Source organism: Sinocyclocheilus rhinocerous, unplaced genomic scaffold (assembly GCF_001515625.1).
Source record: "Sinocyclocheilus rhinocerous isolate Xijiao unplaced genomic scaffold, SAMN03320098_v1.1 scaffold79, whole genome shotgun sequence".
In the NCBI taxonomy this organism is placed as follows: domain Eukaryota; kingdom Metazoa; phylum Chordata; class Actinopteri; order Cypriniformes; family Cyprinidae; genus Sinocyclocheilus; species Sinocyclocheilus rhinocerous.
The window spans coordinates 255,189-276,708 of NW_015638023.1; the positions used below are offsets into that span (position 1 = coordinate 255,189).

General features: G+C 41.1%; 3 protein-coding genes and 1 non-coding gene across 5 annotated transcripts; 1 reads left to right on the forward strand and 3 right to left on the reverse strand.

Annotated features, from left to right (window-relative positions):
* Nucleotides 1-2,739: 2,739 nt before the first annotated feature.
* Nucleotides 2,740-7,104, reverse strand: LOC107749396 (F-box/LRR-repeat protein 3-like). Its single transcript, XM_016564533.1, has 5 exons — nt 6,815-7,104; nt 5,057-5,423; nt 4,842-4,964; nt 4,284-4,455; nt 2,740-3,489 (listed from the first exon to the last, which is right to left on the reverse strand). Exons 2-5 carry the CDS (start codon nt 5,420-5,422, stop codon nt 2,849-2,851), a joined length of 1,302 nt encoding a protein of 433 aa, XP_016420019.1. The 5' UTR covers nt 5,423; nt 6,815-7,104; the 3' UTR covers nt 2,740-2,848.
* A 652-nt stretch (nt 7,105-7,756) lies between these two features.
* LOC107749410 (WW domain-binding protein 4-like) lies at nt 7,757-13,097 on the reverse strand. The gene is made up of 9 exons (XM_016564555.1): nt 12,454-13,097; nt 12,265-12,337; nt 12,114-12,181; nt 11,725-11,906; nt 11,587-11,654; nt 11,443-11,518; nt 10,710-10,924; nt 9,036-9,232; nt 7,757-8,374 (listed from the first exon to the last, which is right to left on the reverse strand). Coding segments are annotated over exons 1-9 (1,083 nt in total). The 5' UTR covers nt 12,456-13,097; the 3' UTR covers nt 7,757-8,172.
* On the forward strand, nt 12,743-12,814 carry trnae-uuc (transfer RNA glutamic acid (anticodon UUC)). The gene has a single exon. It is a non-coding gene; the product is annotated as a tRNA-Glu (tRNA).
* Nucleotides 13,098-14,970: 1,873 nt separating the features above from the next.
* LOC107749397 (SLAIN motif-containing protein 1-like) lies at nt 14,971-20,197 on the reverse strand. 2 transcript variants are annotated; one of them, XR_001641026.1, is made up of 6 exons: nt 20,017-20,197; nt 18,752-19,018; nt 17,438-17,572; nt 17,107-17,359; nt 15,418-15,566; nt 14,973-15,130 (listed from the first exon to the last, which is right to left on the reverse strand). XR_001641026.1 is itself a non-coding variant. In XM_016564534.1 (5 exons), the coding sequence occupies exons 1-5, from the start codon at nt 20,036-20,038 to the stop codon at nt 15,527-15,529; spliced, it is 717 nt and encodes a 238-aa protein (XP_016420020.1). In that variant the 5' UTR covers nt 20,039-20,197; the 3' UTR covers nt 14,971-15,526. The 2 variants fall into 2 exon arrangements, 1 of the variants encoding a protein (XP_016420020.1); XM_016564534.1 differs by having other exon boundaries at nt 14,971-15,566.
* Nucleotides 20,198-21,520: the final 1,323 nt, after the last annotated feature.

Sequence of the window (21,520 nt, forward strand, 5' to 3'; positions counted from 1 at the left end):
TGACAACAACAATATTAGTCATCAGGAGAAATATTGACACAACCGATAATCTCATAAGTACATTTCTATATAAAGTGCAGGGAAAAGATCTGAATGGGATCTGCGTCTGTTCCTGTAATATATCGCTTGATAACTAATGAACCGAAGGAGCTGCAGATACGAGCATCCACGCCGTCTGTTTGAGACAGAAACCATTTTTAAAATAGCAAAATAAAACACTTACTAAAAAAAATGAACCATTTAATTTGTTGTATGATCGTCACAGAACCGCGAGCATGCAAATGTGTTACTTAATTATTCATTTATTACCTTAAAATCTCAGGGGTAGTTCAAGTAAATATATTACGTGAAAGAGAAGACAAAAAAAGTTTATGAATCCCTGCATTACATGTAATTAAGAAATAACGTGAATTTGAGCATTTGAATGTGTTTGAAAGACAAAAGCCTTGCAAAGACACAGTAACACAAGGTTAAATAACCCACGGAGTGATTAAACATGAGTTTGTTCATCAGAAGTTGATGCAGTGTTGAGACGCTGAGAAAACACTTCTTAAACTGAAATGATTTCCGTCAATCCAGAGCTCAAATGCTGTGTTTTCTGTGTAATTATATCCTCCTGACCACTGACTGCTGTCTGTGTGAAACTGACAGACTTTCTGACTGTATAGAAGCAGAAGGATACTTTATGAATTATTAATGATTTATTGCTGTTGTGTGAATAATATGTAATCAAACGGTCAAACAGAGTCAAACAGAATCTGTGACGGAGAATCAAAGCAACCCGCTGACGGATAGAAATACGGCTGCACGATCAATCATACTTAACTGTGATCACCATCTCTGCTGCTCTTGATTTATTAAGCATAATCGTGCAATATTTGGTCATTTATCTTGAAAAGGTTTCATTTTAATTAGACATCTGCATTGGTAACGAGCTTCCACAAGCGTTCATGGCTGCGGTTGCCAGAATCTTTTCTCTAAAACCAATACGTTTTCTGCTTAGTGTTCTACTTAATCTTCCCAACCTGGCAACCTTGCGCTGATGAGCTCAAAACACGGGCGAACGGGAGATATTCTGATCAAACTACAGCAGTCTGTGAGCAAACCATGATGAAAAGTGATGTTTTCCCGACTATCAGCACGATTGCACAACAGTAATACAACAGTAGTTCAATAAACCAGTAGTTCATATTAACTGACTTACATTTTAGACACATTATTGACTGATTTCACTAACGAAACAGTTCTAAGCAAAGCCGCAGCAGAACAGTCGCGCATGAGCAACACACAACAGTGCTTCGTTACTGAATGATTCAGTGTCTTTGAACGAATCGGGTGAGTCAATGATTCAGTGAGCCGTTCATAAAGACAGTCACTTGCTTCATTTACTGAATGATTGAGTGTCTTTGAACGAATCGGATGAATCAATGACTCACTCATTAAGACTTGCCGTCACCTACTGGGGGTTTGGTTTCATATTTAAAAGTATCAATGCATTTTTCCAACATTTCATATTTGTATGTTAAAAAAAGTAAAACTATTAATCTTGTAACATTATTTATGCATTTGCAATTTTACGGTGTAAATGCATTTATGGATCCTCTTATCTTCATCAAACAGCGAGTAAATACATCTAAACGGCACTTCTGATGCAGCTTCTGTGTTTCTCTGCAGTGGAACGATACTGATTTCATCTGACTGATAACAACCATACAGTGTCTTATTATTCTAACCGAATGTATTGACAAAATGTACGAATTTGACGTAAATGACGACATGTACATCAAATAAGGTTAAGAAAATATTGCCCTTCATAAAGTTAAAAAGTGTCCTAGAAATCAATTTAAGGCAAATATCACAAATATGCTGATTAAAGTAAGACCTGATGAGACTATTGCTTCAGAATGAATCACAGTTACGCCAAAAAAAAAACTTTTCCCTCCGGACATGATGCACAAGTCAAGTCTTAATGCCGAGCCCTGCTGTATATAATATAATAATTCTGATGAAATAAATTAAAACTTGTGATTATATTTTTGAGCAAAATTGTTAAGTTATCGTGCAGCCCTAGTTAGAATGAGTCACGAGCGGAAGAATCAAAACATGATCCGATTCGCCTCGAGCTGAAACTTCATTTGGTAAAAGTGCTTGAAATGAACGTCTCGCCTTCATCCGCCGCAAACCAACACGAAACATGAGCGCGCAAGCTGCTGAGAGTAAAAACGACACGTACGTTTAAATACGAACACACACGATCGTCCTCGCGTCAGTCGCGGTGACTAGAGAGTAGAAAACACGCGGAGCGCGTCTGAAAACGCTTCGCGAGTTCTGTTCCAAATGTAGAAAACCAACAGAATCCACCAGCGCTGCTTAGGCCTGGGACAATACATCGATGCATCGCGAAATGATTCTGCATCAATTCTGAGATTTTCCGAAAGCATCGTGATTCTCTCTTGAATCGATTCTGAGCTTAGTTTTGAACAGCAGATGGCGCTGCGTGCTTTAGAAACAGCCGTATTCTGCTTGCTTCCAGTTCCTTACACACGCACCACTTGAACCTAAAATAATCATTCATAAAGTTCGAAAAGGTTGAAGCGAATTACAAGGATGTTCACAGTGGGCTGCGTTTAATCTCGCATCATAAAAGCCGATGTGCAAGTACATTTAACCACTTACAACGCACAAGCGCTCTTCTTCGTGAGCATTTGAGTGTGCAATTAAAACCTAGCCTAGAGCGCCATCTGCTGTTGAAAACTAAGCTCAGAATCGATCACGATGCATTGATTTATTGTCCCAGGCCTAGCGCTGCTGCAGTCTGTCCGAGGACTTGCGAGTCTCTGGCTGCGTGCTACCAGGTGGGCATCATGTCGGGGAACCAGACGCGGCCCAGGTGTTTGGACACCTCCCAGTGGATGTCGTCCGGCCCGTACTTGTTATCAGGCACCAGAACCTCCTCCATGATAGAGAGCTGCGTGAGCCGGCCGCCGCACATCTTGACGAACTCCACGAATGCGCTGCAGGACACCTCACACTCGCCCAGGCCGATGGCCGACAGCTGTCTGCAGCGCTCTGCGATCCGGATCAGCTCCTCGTCCAGGGGTCTCAGGCCGTTAGCACACACCACCAGCTCCACCAGCCGAGGACAGGTCAGCCCCACGCGGCCCAGAACCTCTTTACTGACGGAGCTGCCGAAGTACAGGTGCGTGACGGGCACCTCGTCGCGGAAGAAGGGCCCGAACTCGTCCTCGTACAGGAAGAAGTACATGACCAGGTTGAACTTGGGCGAGTGGCGCACCATGGCGTCCCAGCTGCTCTTCTTGATGGAGTGGAACTGCTGGCCCGGGTTCTCGCTCACCACGTCGATGCGCAGGTGCTCCAGGTGAACGTGACGCTCGGACGACAGCGCTAGCAGCAGCTCGTCGCTCAGCAGGTGGTAGTTGAGCGCTAGCTCGCGCAGACCGTGACACTGATCCGCCACGCACAGGATCCCTGCGGCACAAACACACGCCGTTAGTACACGTCAGCACCAGCACACCTCCTCAGCTCCAGAAGTCTAGATAACTCACACCACACTCTGATCAAATACCCAACTTTCACAATCACTCTCAGCCGTTCACCATTACGTTCCCTAAAAACTGATTTAAACTGTTTTAATTAAAACCGCAGAGCTTGAGACAAGTGGAGTCAAAATTAGTTATAAAGCACATTGTACAATGCAAATAGTTTAAATGCAACTTAAGAGGAAATCCTGATGTTAATATTTATGTCTTATTATGTCCTGTAGTCACATTTAGCAGATTAGAGCTGGACGATAATATAGTTTACATTTTGCAATGATATAAACAAACACACACTTGAGATTTGATATATAGTATATATCACTTTTGGTGAGTGTACTGTATGCATGTAAGATAAAGTTGGATGTACTAGATTTCAAACTTTTAATACACTGCTGGGCGATAACATAGCTGACATTTTTAAATGATTTGTTTCAGGTTCAAAGTGTCTATTTTTAACAAATTGACTCAATTTGCCATTAGTTTTAGGCACTCCAAAATGTTCACAAAAGTCTGTGTGTAATATTTTATCATATACTAAACTGTAAAATTATATGCAGGCGAATGCTTATTTTGTATCATCACGTATGTGCATATTATTTGAAAGTATCAAATATTCTTCACTTTTTGTTCATTCGGTGTGAAACATGCCATGAAAGTGATTGCGTGTGAGTGAGTGAGTGTGTGTGTGTGTGTGTGTGTGCGTGTCATGACCGTCCAGCTGACCTGCAGGAGACACGTGTGGGCAGCTGCTCATCTTCAGCAGCTTCAGCGTGTCGCTGTTGTTGGCCACCAGCACTTTGAGTGACGGGTCGTCCACCGGTGTGTCGTCGATCTTCAGGGACGACAGAGACTTAGAGTTCACGAACACCACCGTCAGCGCCGAGATGAAGTGAGACTGAGGAGACAAAGACAACAGCTGATTCTGGTGAGACTGAACCTGAGAGATGGAGAACTCCACTGTGTGTGTGTGAGAGTGTGTGTGTGTGTGTGTGAGAGAGAGAGAGAGAGAGAGAGAGAGAGAGAGAGAGAGAGTGGAGTATGTGAGAGAGAGAGAGAGAGATGGAGTGTGTGTGAGTGTGTGTGTGTGAGTGTGAGAGAGAGATGGAGTGTGTGTGTGTGAGAGAGAGAGATGGAGTGTGTGTGTGAGAGAGAGACGGAGTGTGTGTGTTTGTGTGAGTGTGAGAGAGAAAGAGATGGAGTGTGTGAGTGTGTGAGAGAGAGACGGAGTGTGAGTGTGTGTGTGTGTGTGAGAGAGAGATGGAGTGTGTGTGTGTGACGTACTTTGGGCAGTTCCATGAAGGAGGGTCGTGCGGTGGAGATCAGCCCGAGTGTCTTCAGCGAGCAGTTGACCAGCTGAGAGAGGATGTCACATGCCGCTTCTGCAGATTCAGTGCTGCTGTCCACCTGAACACACACACACACACACACACGTCAGGAGCACACGTCCCCTCAGACACCTTCTAGATCGCCCCGCAGTGACAGAGCGACAGTCTCACCTTGAAGCTGACGTACTGCAGGTGGTTGGAGTGGCGCTTGATGATCTGCTTGATGAGGTCTGGATGCGTGGCCTTCAGGTAGGAGCTGGCGTGCTGGTTGAGCTCGAACTCGAAGCACCTCCAGAGCTCAGGCATGTGGAAGGTCTGGTTCCAGCCGCGGCACACCTGCGAGGCGAAGGCCCGGTCCAGCAGAGGCAGGTACTGGAAGATCTGCAGCAGGATCTCCTCGGGCAGCTGCCTCCAGTCCACCGCCCCGTCCTCAGAGTCTCCCTGCCGGAGCCGCTTACAGAGCTCAGGGGCCCCGGGGCCCGGCCCCGACCCGCCGCCCTCCTCCGCATTATCACCTCCCTTCTGGCCTCTTTTCATTCTGAAAACACACACATCAAGAGTGGCTGCGTTCAGAATGCAATACTAGTGTACTACGCACTGCATGATGGGACAGTTTAACTGTTTATAGCATCTGCCACAGATATGACAAGTACCAACAAGAAAGCGAAAATTAAATAACTAACCTATATATAAATAAAAAAGCTTGCATACTAGAAACATAAGTATGCTACACTCTAGTCACATGACCTCATCATGATGTTTGTGAAAATATCAGATAAAGTAAATAATTATACTGAAATTGCATTGTGGGATACAGTCTCTCAGTCTTCAGTGCAATACTACACACTGCAGCAGTAGTGACTAACTGAGGTGTGTTATTGAGAACACAGCCCGAGTGAATGTTTACATCTTTTTCTCAACAGTCTTTTCTTTAACTCCCTGTGATTAAACCGGATCTGCTGTGATCTTCTGAGATCATCTTGTTCATCTAACAACACACGATGATGAACAGCAACTGCCACGAACACTCATGCGTGACTTAAATAAACATGGAAAGAAACGCAACAACGCCCCGCTTGACATCATCATCATCATCAACGAATCAAGCACCAGCTGTGTGTGAGAAAAACACTGAACACATTAATATTAAAGCAGCATTAATCTGCATATATTAAACACATATGGTATGTAAAATATACCATCTTTATGTTGTTTCCACATAAATGTGGAGGATGTGAAATTATGACAATATAAATATATTATATTAATATACAATTAATCACAAAAAAATTGCAACTAATTATAACTAGCTGTTTTACAATCAATTAACAGCACTAATATATATATATATATATATACAGTGGGTACGGAAAGTATTCAGACCCCCTTAAATTTTTCACTCTTTGTTATATTGCAGCCATTTGCTAAAATCATTTAAGTTAATTTTTTTTCCTCATTAATGTACACACAGCACCCCATATTGACAGAAAAACACAGAATTGTTGACATTTTTGCAGATTTATTAAAAAAGAAAAACTGAAATATCAAATGTTACAATATTTGATCAAATAAATGCAGCCTTGATAAAAATCTTACTGACCCCAAACTCTTGAACGGAAGTATATATAAACACACACACACCTGGCCTTGTTTAACCAAACTAATTTGACAAATAATAGCTTAAGAGTTGATCTGTTCTTCACACAAAACTAAAACATGACTGAAGACGAGGGTGCGCGAGTCACGTGCTTTTCGTGGTCACGTGGATCTTGAGGCCTCAGAGCAGCGCGAACATTCTGCTAAACATCTGAATAAAGTCGCAGAACGACGCGACGCGAGTAAATCACGACAGACGCGTCTGAAGCGGATCGCGTTTGTGTCCGTCCCGCGCTTAATCGCACTACTGTCGCCTGTTTTCGGTAACGGTACCTGTGTCGCAGCGCTGCTCGTGTGTTGATCGGTGATCGGTGTCGCCTTCAGCCCGGCCCCGCCGAACACGATCATTGGCTCTCGGTCGATGCGGCGGATCCTCGCGCTCAGACCGGCGGCTGTAGTGAAGGTCGCTTCGAGTGTTTCCCGCGCGTCTCGTGACCCAGTTACTCCGCGGAAAATGGCGATGTGTTGTGTTTAAAGCGAGCGGTGCATTCTGGGTAAAGTGGAGCGAGTGCAGTTCCGTGTGCTGCCAGCAGAGGGCACAGTGTACATGTGTAGTTCTCACACTCATTCGAACTCATCTGAAACGATAGGTTATAATAGTTGCATTTTTTAAATTTGTATAAATACATTTTTCTAATGTTAAGCGGGTTGAAATGTTACAGTTGTCAGTTTTTCTCTATTCTTCTTGCTTTATTTATTTATATATTTTCACATATAATATATTAAATATATTTATTCTTTCTCAATTTATTCAATATAATTCTGGCTTTATTCTTATTTATATATAAATATATGTATATATATTAAATATATTTATTCTTTCTCGCTTTATTCTTGAATATAATTCTCACTTTATTCTTATTTATTTATATATTTATTATTCTTCAATATAACCCTTCTACAGTGTAACATCTAAATAAAGCCTTTCCATCTCTGAGGAATGTCATTTCTCTGATGGAGTTTAACATTCAAAGATCATAATGTGCTATACTAGTTTTAGTTTGGGAGAGAGACGATACATAATTACTAATTATGCTTAAGCAATCTTAAGCAACTTAACTTTTTTACTGCAATGTTTTAGACTTTTCCTGTTGACCAAATATCATTCATTACTTCTCTGAGAGGTTCTGCTAACTCAGTGAGAACAGAAAGCATTAACTGAACCGAATGACATCCAGCCAATAAAGCAACAGAGAAAACACACTAGACGTCAGATAAAGACTAACCTCATGAGTCAGCTGGCGGATTTATTTGTGCTGCTCATAATGTTTATATTTCTATGCCTTTTTATGGATGATACAATGGTATTTAATTTGGAGGCACAATGATCAAGCAGTTGAGATTTGCTTGTTACGTTAAATCACTTCATGTGAGTACATGCACGCCAGCAGAAGTTGGCTATACATATAATAGCTGTCAGTAGAAGTTGTATTTTGTGAAAACACACACGACACACTCGCTCACACCAGACAGATTAAACATCCGGAAACAAAACTGATCCCTGGAAATATTCACAAGAATGTATTTTAAAGCAGCTAAAGGCAGTTTAAACGTCATCTGCCAATAATATATAAAATAAAAAAATTCTGAAGCAAGACTCGTCTCAGTCCTATCGTCCCGTGGAGAAGCTTCTACTCGTCTGTTTCTCTCTGCCGGAGGCTCCTGGACTTGCCGTTCTCAGTCTTCCTCTTCTTGAACGTGGCTCCGGCGCTGCTCTCGGCCCCCAGCGACGTGATGGTGCGCTCCCTGAATCTGGCCCTGGGCTCCGGAGGGACGTCGGCTGGAGTCTGAGCGACGCTTTCCACCTGCGGCAGCTGCAGATCCACCTTCTTGCTGCGGAGCAGAACACGAACAATCGTCAGGAGCTGAACACACCGTCACGACACGGCACTAAACGTGTTCATTATAAAACAAACTGACAACTATGTCCTTAAAAGTCAAATGTTAAAAAAGCTGCAAGGAAACATAAGTAGCAACACATCTTCCACACTGGAAGAAATGTTTTATCACAAAAGAAGAAAATGTAGGGCGGGGCTTGGTTCTATGCACTGGTTGGTGATTGGATGTTGAGATGTGGGTGTGGCTCTGAAAACCGGGGCGGATCTGAATGCGAGTGCATTGGATTGTAAGGGGGCGGAGTTAAACCAGACTAAATGATTAGAAGATGTCTGTCGTTTCACTGGAAGAGCCAGTTTTGACATTTTGATAAAAAATTAGGAGGTAAAAAATAAATTAAACGGATGAATCATTCACAATAAAGCCAATAACATGCATATGATGTGATATGATGAATTTACATTTCATGCCGGACTTAAAATGTATTTATTCATATTTTAATCATTTATTAATATTACCATGAATAGCTTTAGAAAAACTCATCAGGCTTGTTGTCAACAATCTGGTTTCTGTTCAGTAACTGGTGTCATGAACACACTGCAGCGATCGGAGCAGCTTCTGATGAATTAAATAACTGATAACAGCACGTGTGCCTTACTATGGATCCTCCTGCGGCTGGATCTGTTCCCAGGCTCCGTATGGATTGGTCTTTCTGGGTCTCTTCACAGGCGTCTCGTCCTTCTTCACTGTGTCAGTCACGGCAGAACCTTCCCATTTCTCCTCACCACTTCCGCCATCATCCGAGCTTCTCTCTCCATCATCCGCTGACGTTTTGACCAGTTCTTCTTTACTTTTCTGTGTGGAGATCAAACACACAGACGTGTCATTCTGTGTGTGTTTATTATGTCTTACGGTGAGTGTTTATGATGTCATTCTGTGCGTGTTTATGACGTCATACGGTGAGTGTTTATGATGCCATACAGTGTTTATTAGGGCTGCACGATAAATGGTATGCGATATTTAATGCGCATCTTGTCAGTAAAGCCGGTTCTGTAATCAGCGGTAAATCTCCATCACCTGCGTGCTTTCACATTGAGCAGCATTAACTACACAGAGCCGTTGTTCACAGACGAGCTGCGCAAAACATGAGCAAAATATGATCGTGGTTTTGCACAACTTGTCAATGAAAAACGGCTCTGTGTAGTAAATGCTGCTCAATGTGAAAGCACGCACGTAAATATCGCATGCGATTTATCGTACTGTTTATGATATCATACAGTGAGTGTTTATGATGTCATACAGTGTTGTTCATGATGTCATACGGTGAGTGTTTATGATATCATACAGTGAGTGTTTATGATGTCATACAGTGTTGTTCATGATGTCATACGGTGAGTGTTTATGATATCATACAGTGAGTGTTTATGATGTCATACAGTGTTGTTCATGATGTCATACGGTGAGTGTTTGTCATACGGTGAGTGTTTATGACATACAGTGTTTATGATGTCATACAGTGAGTGTTTATGATGTCATACGGTGAGTGTTTATGATGTCATACAGTGAGTGTTTATGTCATACAGTGTTTATGATGCCATACAGTAAGTAAGTGTTTATCATACAGTGAGTGTTTATGATGTCATACTGTGTTTATGATATCATACAGTGAGTGTTTATGATGTCATACAGTGTTGTTCATGATGTCATACGGTGAGTGTTTGTCATACGGTGAGTGTTTATGACATACAGTGTTTATGATGTCATACAGTGAGTGTTTATGATGTCATACGGTGAGTGTTTATGATGTCATAAGGTGAGTGTTTATGTCATACAGTGTTTATGATGCCATACAGTGAGTGTTTATCATACGGTGAGTGTTTATGATGTCATACAGTGAGTGTTTATGTGTTTATGTCATACAGTGTTTATGATGCCATACAGTGAGTGTTTATCATACGGTGAGTGTTTATGACGTCATCCTGTGTTTATGATGTCATACGGTGAGTGTTTATGTCATACAGTGTTTATGATGTCATACAGTGAGTTTATGATGTCATACTGTGAGTGTTTATGATGCCATACGGTGTTTATTATGTCATATGGTGTTTATGATGCCATACAGTGTTTATGATGCCATACGGTGAGTGTTTATGATGCCATACGGTGAGTGTTTATGATGTCATACGGTGAGTGTTTATGATGCCATACGGTGAGTGTTTATGATGCCATACGGTGAGTGTTTATGATGCCATACGGTGAGTGTTTATGATGTCATACGGTGAGTGTTTATGATGTCATACGGTGAGTGTGAATGTGCCCGACAGCGTCTCACCCTGAAACTGATCTTCAAGAGGCTGGTTTGTTTGGTTTCGTCTGGTTCTGGAGTGTCTTTAGGAGGGTCAGATGTGTCTTCAGCTCCAGACACAGACTCAGGCTGAGGAGGAGACGGATCTTCTGCTGCTCCCGTCTCCTCACGAGGAGATTCAACACCAGGAGGAGCAACATCATCCTCTGCACTGAAATCATCTGGTTTCTCCCAGATGGACTCTGCTCAGGATAAGACAAACAGCTTAGGAAAGTAAAGCCTGACATATGAAATAATAGTCAGGAAAATGTAAAGATTTGGAGATGGAACAGAATATTGAACACTTACAAATAAAAGTTTTTTATTTTATGTATCATGCTTGATCCATCAGGCTCATATAGTCTGATATAGTGAGAATATGGAGGAAAAAACAGATCAATTTCATTCAGAGACTCAAACTGAGCAAAAATATGTAATTTACTGCAGCTGCTGCTATCTTATATGTTTGTAATGTAAATCAGTGAGATATTTCTTACAGTACAGCAGATACTGACATAAAATTATCTAAATATCAGTCGTCGCTCTATATCCCAGTAATCTGTCTCAGTAAAATGAGATTGAAATGCTCCAAACATATAATGCAATGCTAGGAGATTGAGTGTGAAACAGGTTTAACAGCTTGATCATTTACAGTTTACAGGGTTATATTGTCTAATGCATACTATGATGTGAAGCTGAATGTGTTCAGATGTTTTCTCACCGCCCCTCTCAGTGTTGTAGTAGTACATGTATCCATCAAAACTCACGGCCTCCATCCACGCACCGCCTGACAGATCCTGCCGCACGTAAACATGACATTAGATCTGAACACGTGAACCTCAGACTCACAGACAGACGGTTTTACCTGCGCTTGTCCTGCGGCTGATGACGAGCTCTCATCCACAAACCCGTCTGGTTTCTCCCACTGAGACTCTGAGATCAAACACAGTCAGTGATGATGGACTCGGACGGACACACGTGTGCATCTCAAACATCAGCTCACCTCCAGTGACGGTGTTGTAGTAATACAGCAGGCCATTGTTTGTGGTTCCTCTCAGCCAGACGTCCGGCCGGCCGCCGCCGCTGCTCTCAGACGGGACGCTCGCTTTGAGTTTCTTGGGTTTTTTCTGCTTTTTAACAGGAGCTTCTGACGGAGCCACACTCTCACCTGTAGAGACATGAGAACTGTGAGGAGCAGCTTGATCTCACACACACACTCACACACACACACTCACACACTCGCACTCACACGCCTACACACTCACACACACACACACTCAGTTATTTAAGAGTCACATAACATCCGCTAGACTGCAGTGCGCACTGTGTAGTATGCAGCATGCAGTATGCACTACACTAGTGTTGCATTCTGATCGCAGCAGATCTTCTTGCCTTACCTCTGAAATTTTGGCCGCGACATTTTCTTTGTGATTCTTCCCTCTCTCGTGGAACTCGATGCTCTGCGATAAAAACAAGAGAAAAAAACTCTATTTATGAACACAAAACACATGAAGCGCTGTAATGCGTGTCTGCACTCGCTCACGGGCTTATTATCCGCGATCCAGCATTTGCAGTACTGACAGAACTTCCTCGGCTGTGATTTCCAGTAATCAGCCCTTGATCACACACACACACAAACAAAGAGACTCTATTATATGTATACTGTGAATAACCGCGCGTGAATTACAGCTCGAATGCACGAGTTCTGATTAAAATGCTCGTGATTACTTACATGCTGAAGGACGAAAACTTCAAATCGCTTAAATGTACCTAAACGTTACTGGCATCTACATGCTCACTGATGAGTGCTCACTGCTGGCACTGCGAGATGACGTCACTCACTGCGATGCAGGATCGGAAATGCTCAACTAAAACTGAAAGACTGAATAATACAGTAGTGAATGATTGCTCAATAATTATAGACAACATTAAAACTATAGAATGATGTCTCGCACTCACACGGTCAGGTTTCTGATCTATAGTTACTATAAGACGCCATCAGGCCGCTAGTGTTGCATGGCTCCCATATGGTCTAGCGGTTAGGATTCCTGGTTTTCACCCAGGCGGCCCGGGTTCGACTCCCGGTATGGGAAGGTTTGTTTTTCGATATTTATCAATATAATTGAAGATTGCCTAACTCGGATTGTAAATTACTCGGCTTCATCGTTAATCATGTTATTATTATAGATGTACACACGAGAACCACAGGAATAGAAACAAACAGAAATAACTCTCATAAACGCTGTTAGAGATTTATATCGAGTCCAGAAGATTCACTTTAATAAGATTAAATCTTATTAAACATGAGGCGATCGTCAGTCCTACTTCAGTTGTGTTAAATAATATATCATAAAGGCCCAAAGCCTGAGTGAGATCAAATAGATGTTTTAAATTTGGGCTAAAAATTCTCTCGCACTGAAGAGAGATGGAGTGAATCTACATAGAAAACATCAGTAAAGAGACTCATCAGGACAGGGCCCGGGTTCGACTCCCGGTATGGGAAGGTTTGTTTTTCGATATTTATCAATATAATTGAAGATTGCCTAACTCGGATTGTAAATTACTCGGCTTCATCGTTAATCATGTTATTATTATAGATGTACACACGAGAACCACAGGAATAGAAACAAACAGAAATAACTCTCATAAACGCTGTTAGAGATTTATATCGAGTCCAGAAGATTCACTTTAATAAGATTAAATCTTATTAAACATGAGGCGATCGTCAGTCCTACTTCAGTTGTGTTAAATAATATATCATAAAGGCCCAAAGCCTGAGTGAGATCAAATAGATGTTTTAAATTTGGGCTAAAAATTCTCTCGCACTGAAGAGAGATGGAGTGAATCTACATAGAAAACATCAGTAAAGAGACTCATCAGGACAGAAATTACTACTCATCAAGACCCTGAATGAATCCAGTCAACCAGCAGCACATGGGTTGATTAGCACAGTTATTAAGTTAACTAAAACTAAAATTAAAACCATAAAAAATAATATTACTTGAAAATATAATAAAATATTTAAAAAATGTTATTTCAGCTAGATGAAAACAAAAACTATTAAAAATGTCAAAAACACGTGAAATGTGTTGAAATCAAATTTAAACAAATTAAAAACTGAATCAAAATATTAATAAAAACTATAATAGTATCAAAATCAAATTAACTGATTACTAGTGGTTAGTAGTCTAGACTATACAGTGATGGGAAGAGTTACTTTTAAAAGTAATGCGTTACAATATTACGTTCCTCCCTAAAAAAGTAACTAATTGCATTACCTAGTTACTTTTTATGTAAAGTAATGCGTTACTTTTTTCTCATCTGGGCTGGGCTTGCTTGATTGTTTTGAATATAAAAAGTTCTATTTTTGGCAAATGTAAAACCCTTTCACAGCAAAGGTGAAATGAATGCGCCTCAGGCTGAAGGAAATGCAGATTACAGTACTGTACAGTAGAGGGCGCCGCTCAAACAAACCTTCAGCTTTCAGTTCAACACTGTTAAAAAAAGAAAAGAAACACAAATGTTATATTTATCTAAAGTCATTTTTGCTTGTTAGTATGGTTGAATTGGATCACTGAAGGTCAGCAGCAAAGATACTGGTTAATAAAATGGGATTAAATACATAAAGGATATTTGTGTTATTTAACATATTGCAGGTTTGCATCATATTCTGAGATGAGTAAATGCATGTTGACATTTAGTCTAGAACTACAGTAACATCATGTTCACACAGCACACACAACGCCTCTGCATTTACTAACATGCGGACAGGAGAGCTGTCAGTCAATATATGAGAAAACAAAGTAACTGGCGTTACCTATTTGAAAAAGTAACTAAGATATTTTTTTGTAAGTTAAAAACTTTTGTAAGTTTTTTTGGTAAGTTTTCTAAAAAGTTAGAAAGTAATCTGATTACTTAACTTGAGTTACCCCCAACACTGGTCATGGGTCAAACAATACAAGGGCCAAAGGACAATGGCAATATGGCAGAACTCCTGATTCCTCTCAACATGAGGACAGGAGAGCTGTAAATGAAAAAGTAATGCATTACTTCACTAGTTACTTGAACAAAGTGATCTGATTACATGATGTGCGTTACCCCAACACTGAGACTATACGAGTAAAGCAGTCTGATGTTTGGATTCCCAGAACAGAAATAAAGCTATCAGCAGCACACAATCATAAAAAACAAACAAAACTTTATTTGGACTTTAAATACAGACACACCCATTAAAATATCAGTCACAGAGAAATATTTAAGAAGAAAACTGTGGCGCATTTACAAAAACGATGTGCAAACATGAAGAACGCTCTTTTAAATATATTTTACATAATAAATAAAAAAAAACAAGATGAGAAGATAACTTTCAAATAAATACAGTGCTACACCTGTGGCCTTTAAAAAGCATCCTGCAACGATAAAATAAACATTAACAGTGAAAGTGCAACATCAAATTAATACAACAAGAACAATTATAATCAAAACATTAATACGTTTACAAATGGTGCAATAATTGGTCCATACAGATCAGTGATTAAGAGTGTGAGAAGTTATTAAAAGCACTATTAATCATATAAACATATTCACATTAAAGTCTTTCATACCTGTGAATAGTTAAAAACCTGTTGAGATTTGGTTAAAACTTTTGAAATCATAAAAAGTGAATCATATTCCAACTTCAAGCAATCGTACAAACCGTTTCAGGTTGTTGAGTTCCAGCCCGACTGGTTTAGCAGCATGTGTTTGCATAGAGCTGCGTCTGCTCTGGAGGAGAGGAGGACACCTGCAGGACGCTCCGAGCCGCGTCAGAAACACCCGTCACGCAGCGCGCGGAGCGGCGCCACACTACAGACACAGAGACAGCAATCAAACAATCATATCTGATCAGAATGATACATATACAGATATATAGACATATAGAACTCTTTATAATCAGTGATGCTGTCTACACGACAGAAAACTGCTGCCGCGTTCTATTTATGACGTGTTGACACAAATTTCAAATGATTTTCAACGGTCGCTTTGTTGCGTCCGGTGTCTACACACGGTGTTACACAGTAACAGACATGATACAGTTACAGCTGCAACACTTTACACTAACGTTCCATTTCTTCACATTGTTGCGCTTTTTTGAGGATTTTCCCTTTCCTGAAAACGCTAGTTAATGTTTTCACACCGGACTAAAACTGACTGGCTTTGCTCACACAGGTTCTTACAACTTATTTCAAATCTTTTTTATTAGCATTTTCAATGACGGTATAGAAGGATACATCATAAAAAAGCAGTAAACCACAGAAAACTGTCCATATTAATCCAACCACACAAATAACTCCTCAAAATAACTCAAATTTTGAAAAAATAAATAAATAATAATAATAAAGAAAAATAAATAAGAATAAAATATAAATAAGTAAACGATTAATTGAATAAAATAATAATAATAATAAACTTTAAATTCCTTCTGAAGACAGTCTTTTAATAGTTGAAAGTTATGGAACTTACCAAAAAAAAAAAACTTGATAATTTTTGTACTTTTTGGGGATTTTTCCCCACCTTGTTAGATTAAACAGCTTATATCATCACCAAATACTGGATTCACTCTTTTTGTCAACTTGTTTTCGTTCGGTTAGCACAGGTTGTTTTATTTTATTTTTTGGAACTGATTGACTGTTGATCAGTTTTTGAGCATAAAAGCATTATTTGTGGATAATTTTGCTAATATTCACTCATAAACTGAGGTTTGAGCTCAGATTAATAGGAACTACGATCAATCAGCCCCAAAAAGAAACACAAAACCTCTGCTAATTTAGAGAAAATCAGTTCATAAAAAGATCGAATGCAATATTTGGTGATAAGATGGAATAAATTTGAGTTATCATGAACGAACAATGAAAAATACTTCTAAAGGATTTATTCATTTTAATGTTAATTTCCACATTTACTAAACATTATTAAAATCAAAAGTTGCATATGTTAATATTATTTGATGGACCTGAGCTGACATGAACTAACAATGATCAGCAGTATGTTTATTAACTAACATCAACAAGATGAATAAATACTGTAACAAATGCACTGCTCATTGTTAGTTAATGCACTGATGTGAACTAATGGGGCCTGAGTTACAGTGAGTATAAGTCATTTGGTTGTAATCAGTTTACGGTTGTCGAGCTTAATCATAACAGCACACAGTAATCTGGTTTTTATGCCAGCGGCTGCTTTACACGCTCAATCCGCCGGTTTTAGGTCAGCAGATCTAAATTCTTCACCATCTCAACCTGAATTTTAGGTTTTAATCCGAATGAGTTTGGAGCTTGACACTAAAGCAGCTTTGAGGATTTGCAGCGGCTGGAGCTGGTCCCGGTGCTGGATCTGATGCGTTCACCTGCGCAGGGGTGCGGTGAGTTTGCTGCGAGGGCCGGAGCCGCTGGGGATGAAGGCCGCGGGCCGCGGGAGACCGCTGCGAGACGGGATCTGAGACGCGGCTGCTTTAGGGATCCCGCTGACAGACAGACTCTGTAAACTGACGGAGGAGCTCTTGATGGTGGGACTGACGTACGCGGTGGCTTTGAGCTGCTGACGGGACGAGAAGCTCCCGAGGCTCTGCACGCGGTTCTGCAGCTGCGCCGGAGCAGGAACTGCAGAGAGAGACAGACACACTCCATCAGATGGACACAGTCACGCTGCTGCTGTGGTGTGATGCGCGGGAGACGTACTGCAGCTCTGGAGACGCGTCAGAGTCAGAGCACCGCACGACTCAAAGCTCTGGCTGCTCTTCACGGACGCCGGCCGCAGCGCTGGACTCAGAGCCGCAGACAGCAGCAGGTTCGGCATACTCCTCCTCAGCTTATCTGAAGAAACAGCACTTCCTGTCAGATCAGCCAATCACACGCATGAGAGATAAACATGAGCCGCAAACATTAATAAAACATGTTCACATTAGATTAAACCCCAATTACATCTGATGTGCTTTAAGAGGATTGAGACACGACTGTGTGTGTGTGTGTGTGTGTGTGAGTCTGTGTGTGTGTGTGTACTTTTGATCAATGTAATGCAGCCTTGAAGAATAAAAGTATCAATTTCTTAAAAATCTTACTGACCCCAAATTTCTGAACAGTAGTGTATATCATTAGAATGCACGGCTGAAAATTATTTTAAAAAGTCTCCTGACATCATTTGTGACACTGGACTGTGATTGGTGGTTTTTGCATTCATTTGCATACTGAGCTGCAATGGTGATGTGGTTTCTTTGTCTCTGACGCATCATTTCCTTCACACTGACTCACACCCCTTGTCCAAATACCCACACTTGCGGTCTTGGCCACTTGAGAGCGCGTGCGCGCGACAGGAAGTAAGTGCGCAAGACTGTCCCAGGTCTTAAAAACGCCAGAGCGCAGTGCCCTTAAAGCACACTAAATCCACACTATCTCCAATACCGCTCCGGAGCGCTATTCGAGGCTTAGTGTATCCCATCATGCATCATGTAGTGGAAATAAATCGTGAGACTTTTTGCCGAGATCTCGCGAGAGGTCACGGAAACCTTTCCAATGCAAGTTAAATATTAATATAATAATTAGATATTACATATAATTTGGTAGAAAAACAGTGTTTTTACGTTTTATTGGTGCAAAGATGAGTAGTGGTGATATTAATCTTGTACAACATTTGCAACCGCTTTTTATCACTTAATTTAGAAGCACCACAAATTAAACTGTCATGTTATAGGAACTACTGAACAGACATTTAGTTGATTTTAAAATGCAAAATATTTAAAATGAAAATAAAGCTATGTAAACACTTGCATTTTTACAACACTACAAGTGTGTCCCATCAGGTAATGAAAAGTTCGACACACACTTGTGGTCTTCATGCTCACTTGAACACTTGGGCCAAATACAGGAAATACGTCATATAAGTAATCAAGTGGTCAAGTGCAAAGACCGCAAGTGTGGGTACTTGGACAAAGCTACAGTCTGTCCTGAACTCTGGTCTCTGCTTTAGTTAATGAGTCTAATCACACGTGATCTGACCTGAGCTGCAGCTGAGGCCGGGCTGCGTGTCTCTGCAGTGCGTCTGCGTCTGCGTCTGCGTCCAGTCCCTGATGCTGCTGAAGGTGTGTGAATGCGGCAGCGGTCCGGCTCGACTCAGACGCGGCTGCGGCGGCGGTAACTGACCGTAATCTTCATCATCCTCCTCCTCGTCCTCGTCCTCGTCCAGGTGCGAATCACCGCGCTGGAAGGAGAAGCTGGCGCTGCGACGGTTCACAGACGAGGAGGAGGCGTAGTCCTGACGCAAACCTGACGGAGAAACACACACACGTCACATTTCAGTTCTGGAAATGTGATTTCTTATGTCAGTCTTGTGGTTTTAGGGTGAACATCACAAACAATACAACATAATCATACAGATAGATGAATTACTGGTATTAATATTCTACATGCACATGCTTTTTACACTCTCTGGTGGTTTAAAGTGATAGAACATGCTTCCACTCACACATCCTGACAAAATAAGATCATTAAAATAAGATTTAATGATTTAAATTAAGATTAACATTTTAGGATCTTTTGCATATTTTTCCTACATTTTCTTTACTGTATTACAGCCATGCACTTCATTCTGTCCGTTTTTTATTCAAATAAAACAATTGTAGCTACAGTATGTTCCCATTCAAAGTTGTGAATTTAACTTATGTGCAAAATTAGAAAAACATTTGCGAGTAAAGCACATTTGCATCCCATGTGTTTTCAAAAGAACAAAATCGTGACTTTCTGGGAAGCTGGCGCAAAATATAAAAATGAGAAATGAAAGACTCATTTGAGCACATATGTTTTTTATACACATTTTTAGAATTGATGCACATGTTGGCATTTCCATCTCGTGTTTTTAATGCGATATCTCACAATTTGCATAAAAATAGGTGGTTGGAAACACAGCTAATGGATTTTTGAAGAACCATTTATGGTTTCCCCAAAGAACCTTTCAGTGATCAGCTCCTAAAAGAAGCATGTTTTCTCAATGTGAAGAACATTTTAATAATTGAAAAATAAAGAACGTTTTTGTCACTATAAATAACCTTCAGTTCCATGGATGTCAAAGGTTCTTATATAATATTTAAATCATGCATAATATTTTATATGCATAACATTTAAATCCTATTTTATCATTAAACTATTTTTATCTGAATCACTGTGTTTACTGGTCTTATTTTTCTGTATGCATCTCATTCCTGTTGAATCTGTGGCGTGTTCCTGAGGTGTTTTGTGAGGGATCTGGGTCTGGATCTCACACTCACTCTCCTCCTGCAGTCGGGCCATCACCTGGACATCCGTGAGGTCCTGCAGCCTATAACCCAGAGTAACAGAGTCCACACCGCGCCCTGAGGACCAGCACAAACACACCACACATCAGCAGCAGGTAACATGGAGACGTGATCATGTGCTGTCAGTGTGAGTTCTGTCAGAGAGAGGACAAGACGAGACTCCACAGACACACAGAACATCAAAGACTGACGGCTGGATCTACAGTCCGGACCGGTCGACGCTAGCTGCTGAAAATCAGATCATAGTAATCACATAGTGTCTGATGGACACACACTGAGAGTTTTCAGCTTCAGACTCTCATATTATATTTTGAGCCTGTCGCTGTGATGTCTAGAGTTTGTTCAGATGTTAGAAGTCATGTAGTGTCTCTCCAGCCTTAGAGCTTATTAAATATGAGGAACATAATCATCATGTGGCATGTTCAGCAAAACATCCATTTCAAGTGAATTTAATTCATTTAAAAGTGAACGGACAACATTCAGCAGGTCATGTGATCTAAACACGTGTCAATCCTGAGGTCAAAACGGTCTACTGCAGGAGAGAATGAGCTCCTCTACACACAACACATCATTAACCTGAAACAATGAGACGAGCTCTGTGTACGTGTGTGTGTGTGTGTGTGAGAGAGAGAGTGTGAGTGTGTGTGTGAGTGTGAGTGAGATTGAGGATCTGGAGCTCACGTTCACAGGCTCTTGGAACAGCACTCAAACCCTACAGCAGAGCGTAACCCTTAATTATGGCGTTCTGTTCGTGCCAAAACTGCTTTGTGCAATACATCTGTGCTGTCGTGTGTTCAGTTTCATGCTTTATAAGTTTGTTCTGGAACGCACTGCACAAAATTCCAGGAGAACGATCAGAATCTTCAGATTAGTTCAATAATGAGTTCTCTAAAACTCACAGATGCGTCTATTTTTCTGTTCTATAACGTGAACGAATCTAAAGTCACTGGGTTTTGGATGAACTGAGTATGAGCACATTTACAGCACATCTTCATTGTTTGGCTGCACTATTCCTTTAAGAGACTGAATCATGCTTGATGCGTCACGTGAGCTCGTACCTGAGCTTCAGGTCCACCGAGGGTTTCTCTGCAGGTTTTGGAGTCTCTTCCAGCATCGAGGAGGATGTTTTGGTGTTTGTGATGACGGTTCTGTTTCGTGAACAGATGAATCAGAGATCATGGCACACATTCAGATGAGCGTCAGTGTGAAGTCACTTACTGAGCCGACGGTGTTGAAGACGTGGACATCAGCGATGAGACGGCAGAACTCCTCACACTGCTGCAGAATCAATAAAAACATCATCTGAAGCAGAACGTGAGGATCTGGATTTGACCGAACAGGACTTACGTGGATGTGGCTGCAGGAGCTGCTGACGACGAGACGCTGTTTACATCAACACACACACACACACACACACACACTCACACTCACACACACACACACACACACCCACACACACACACACACACACACACAC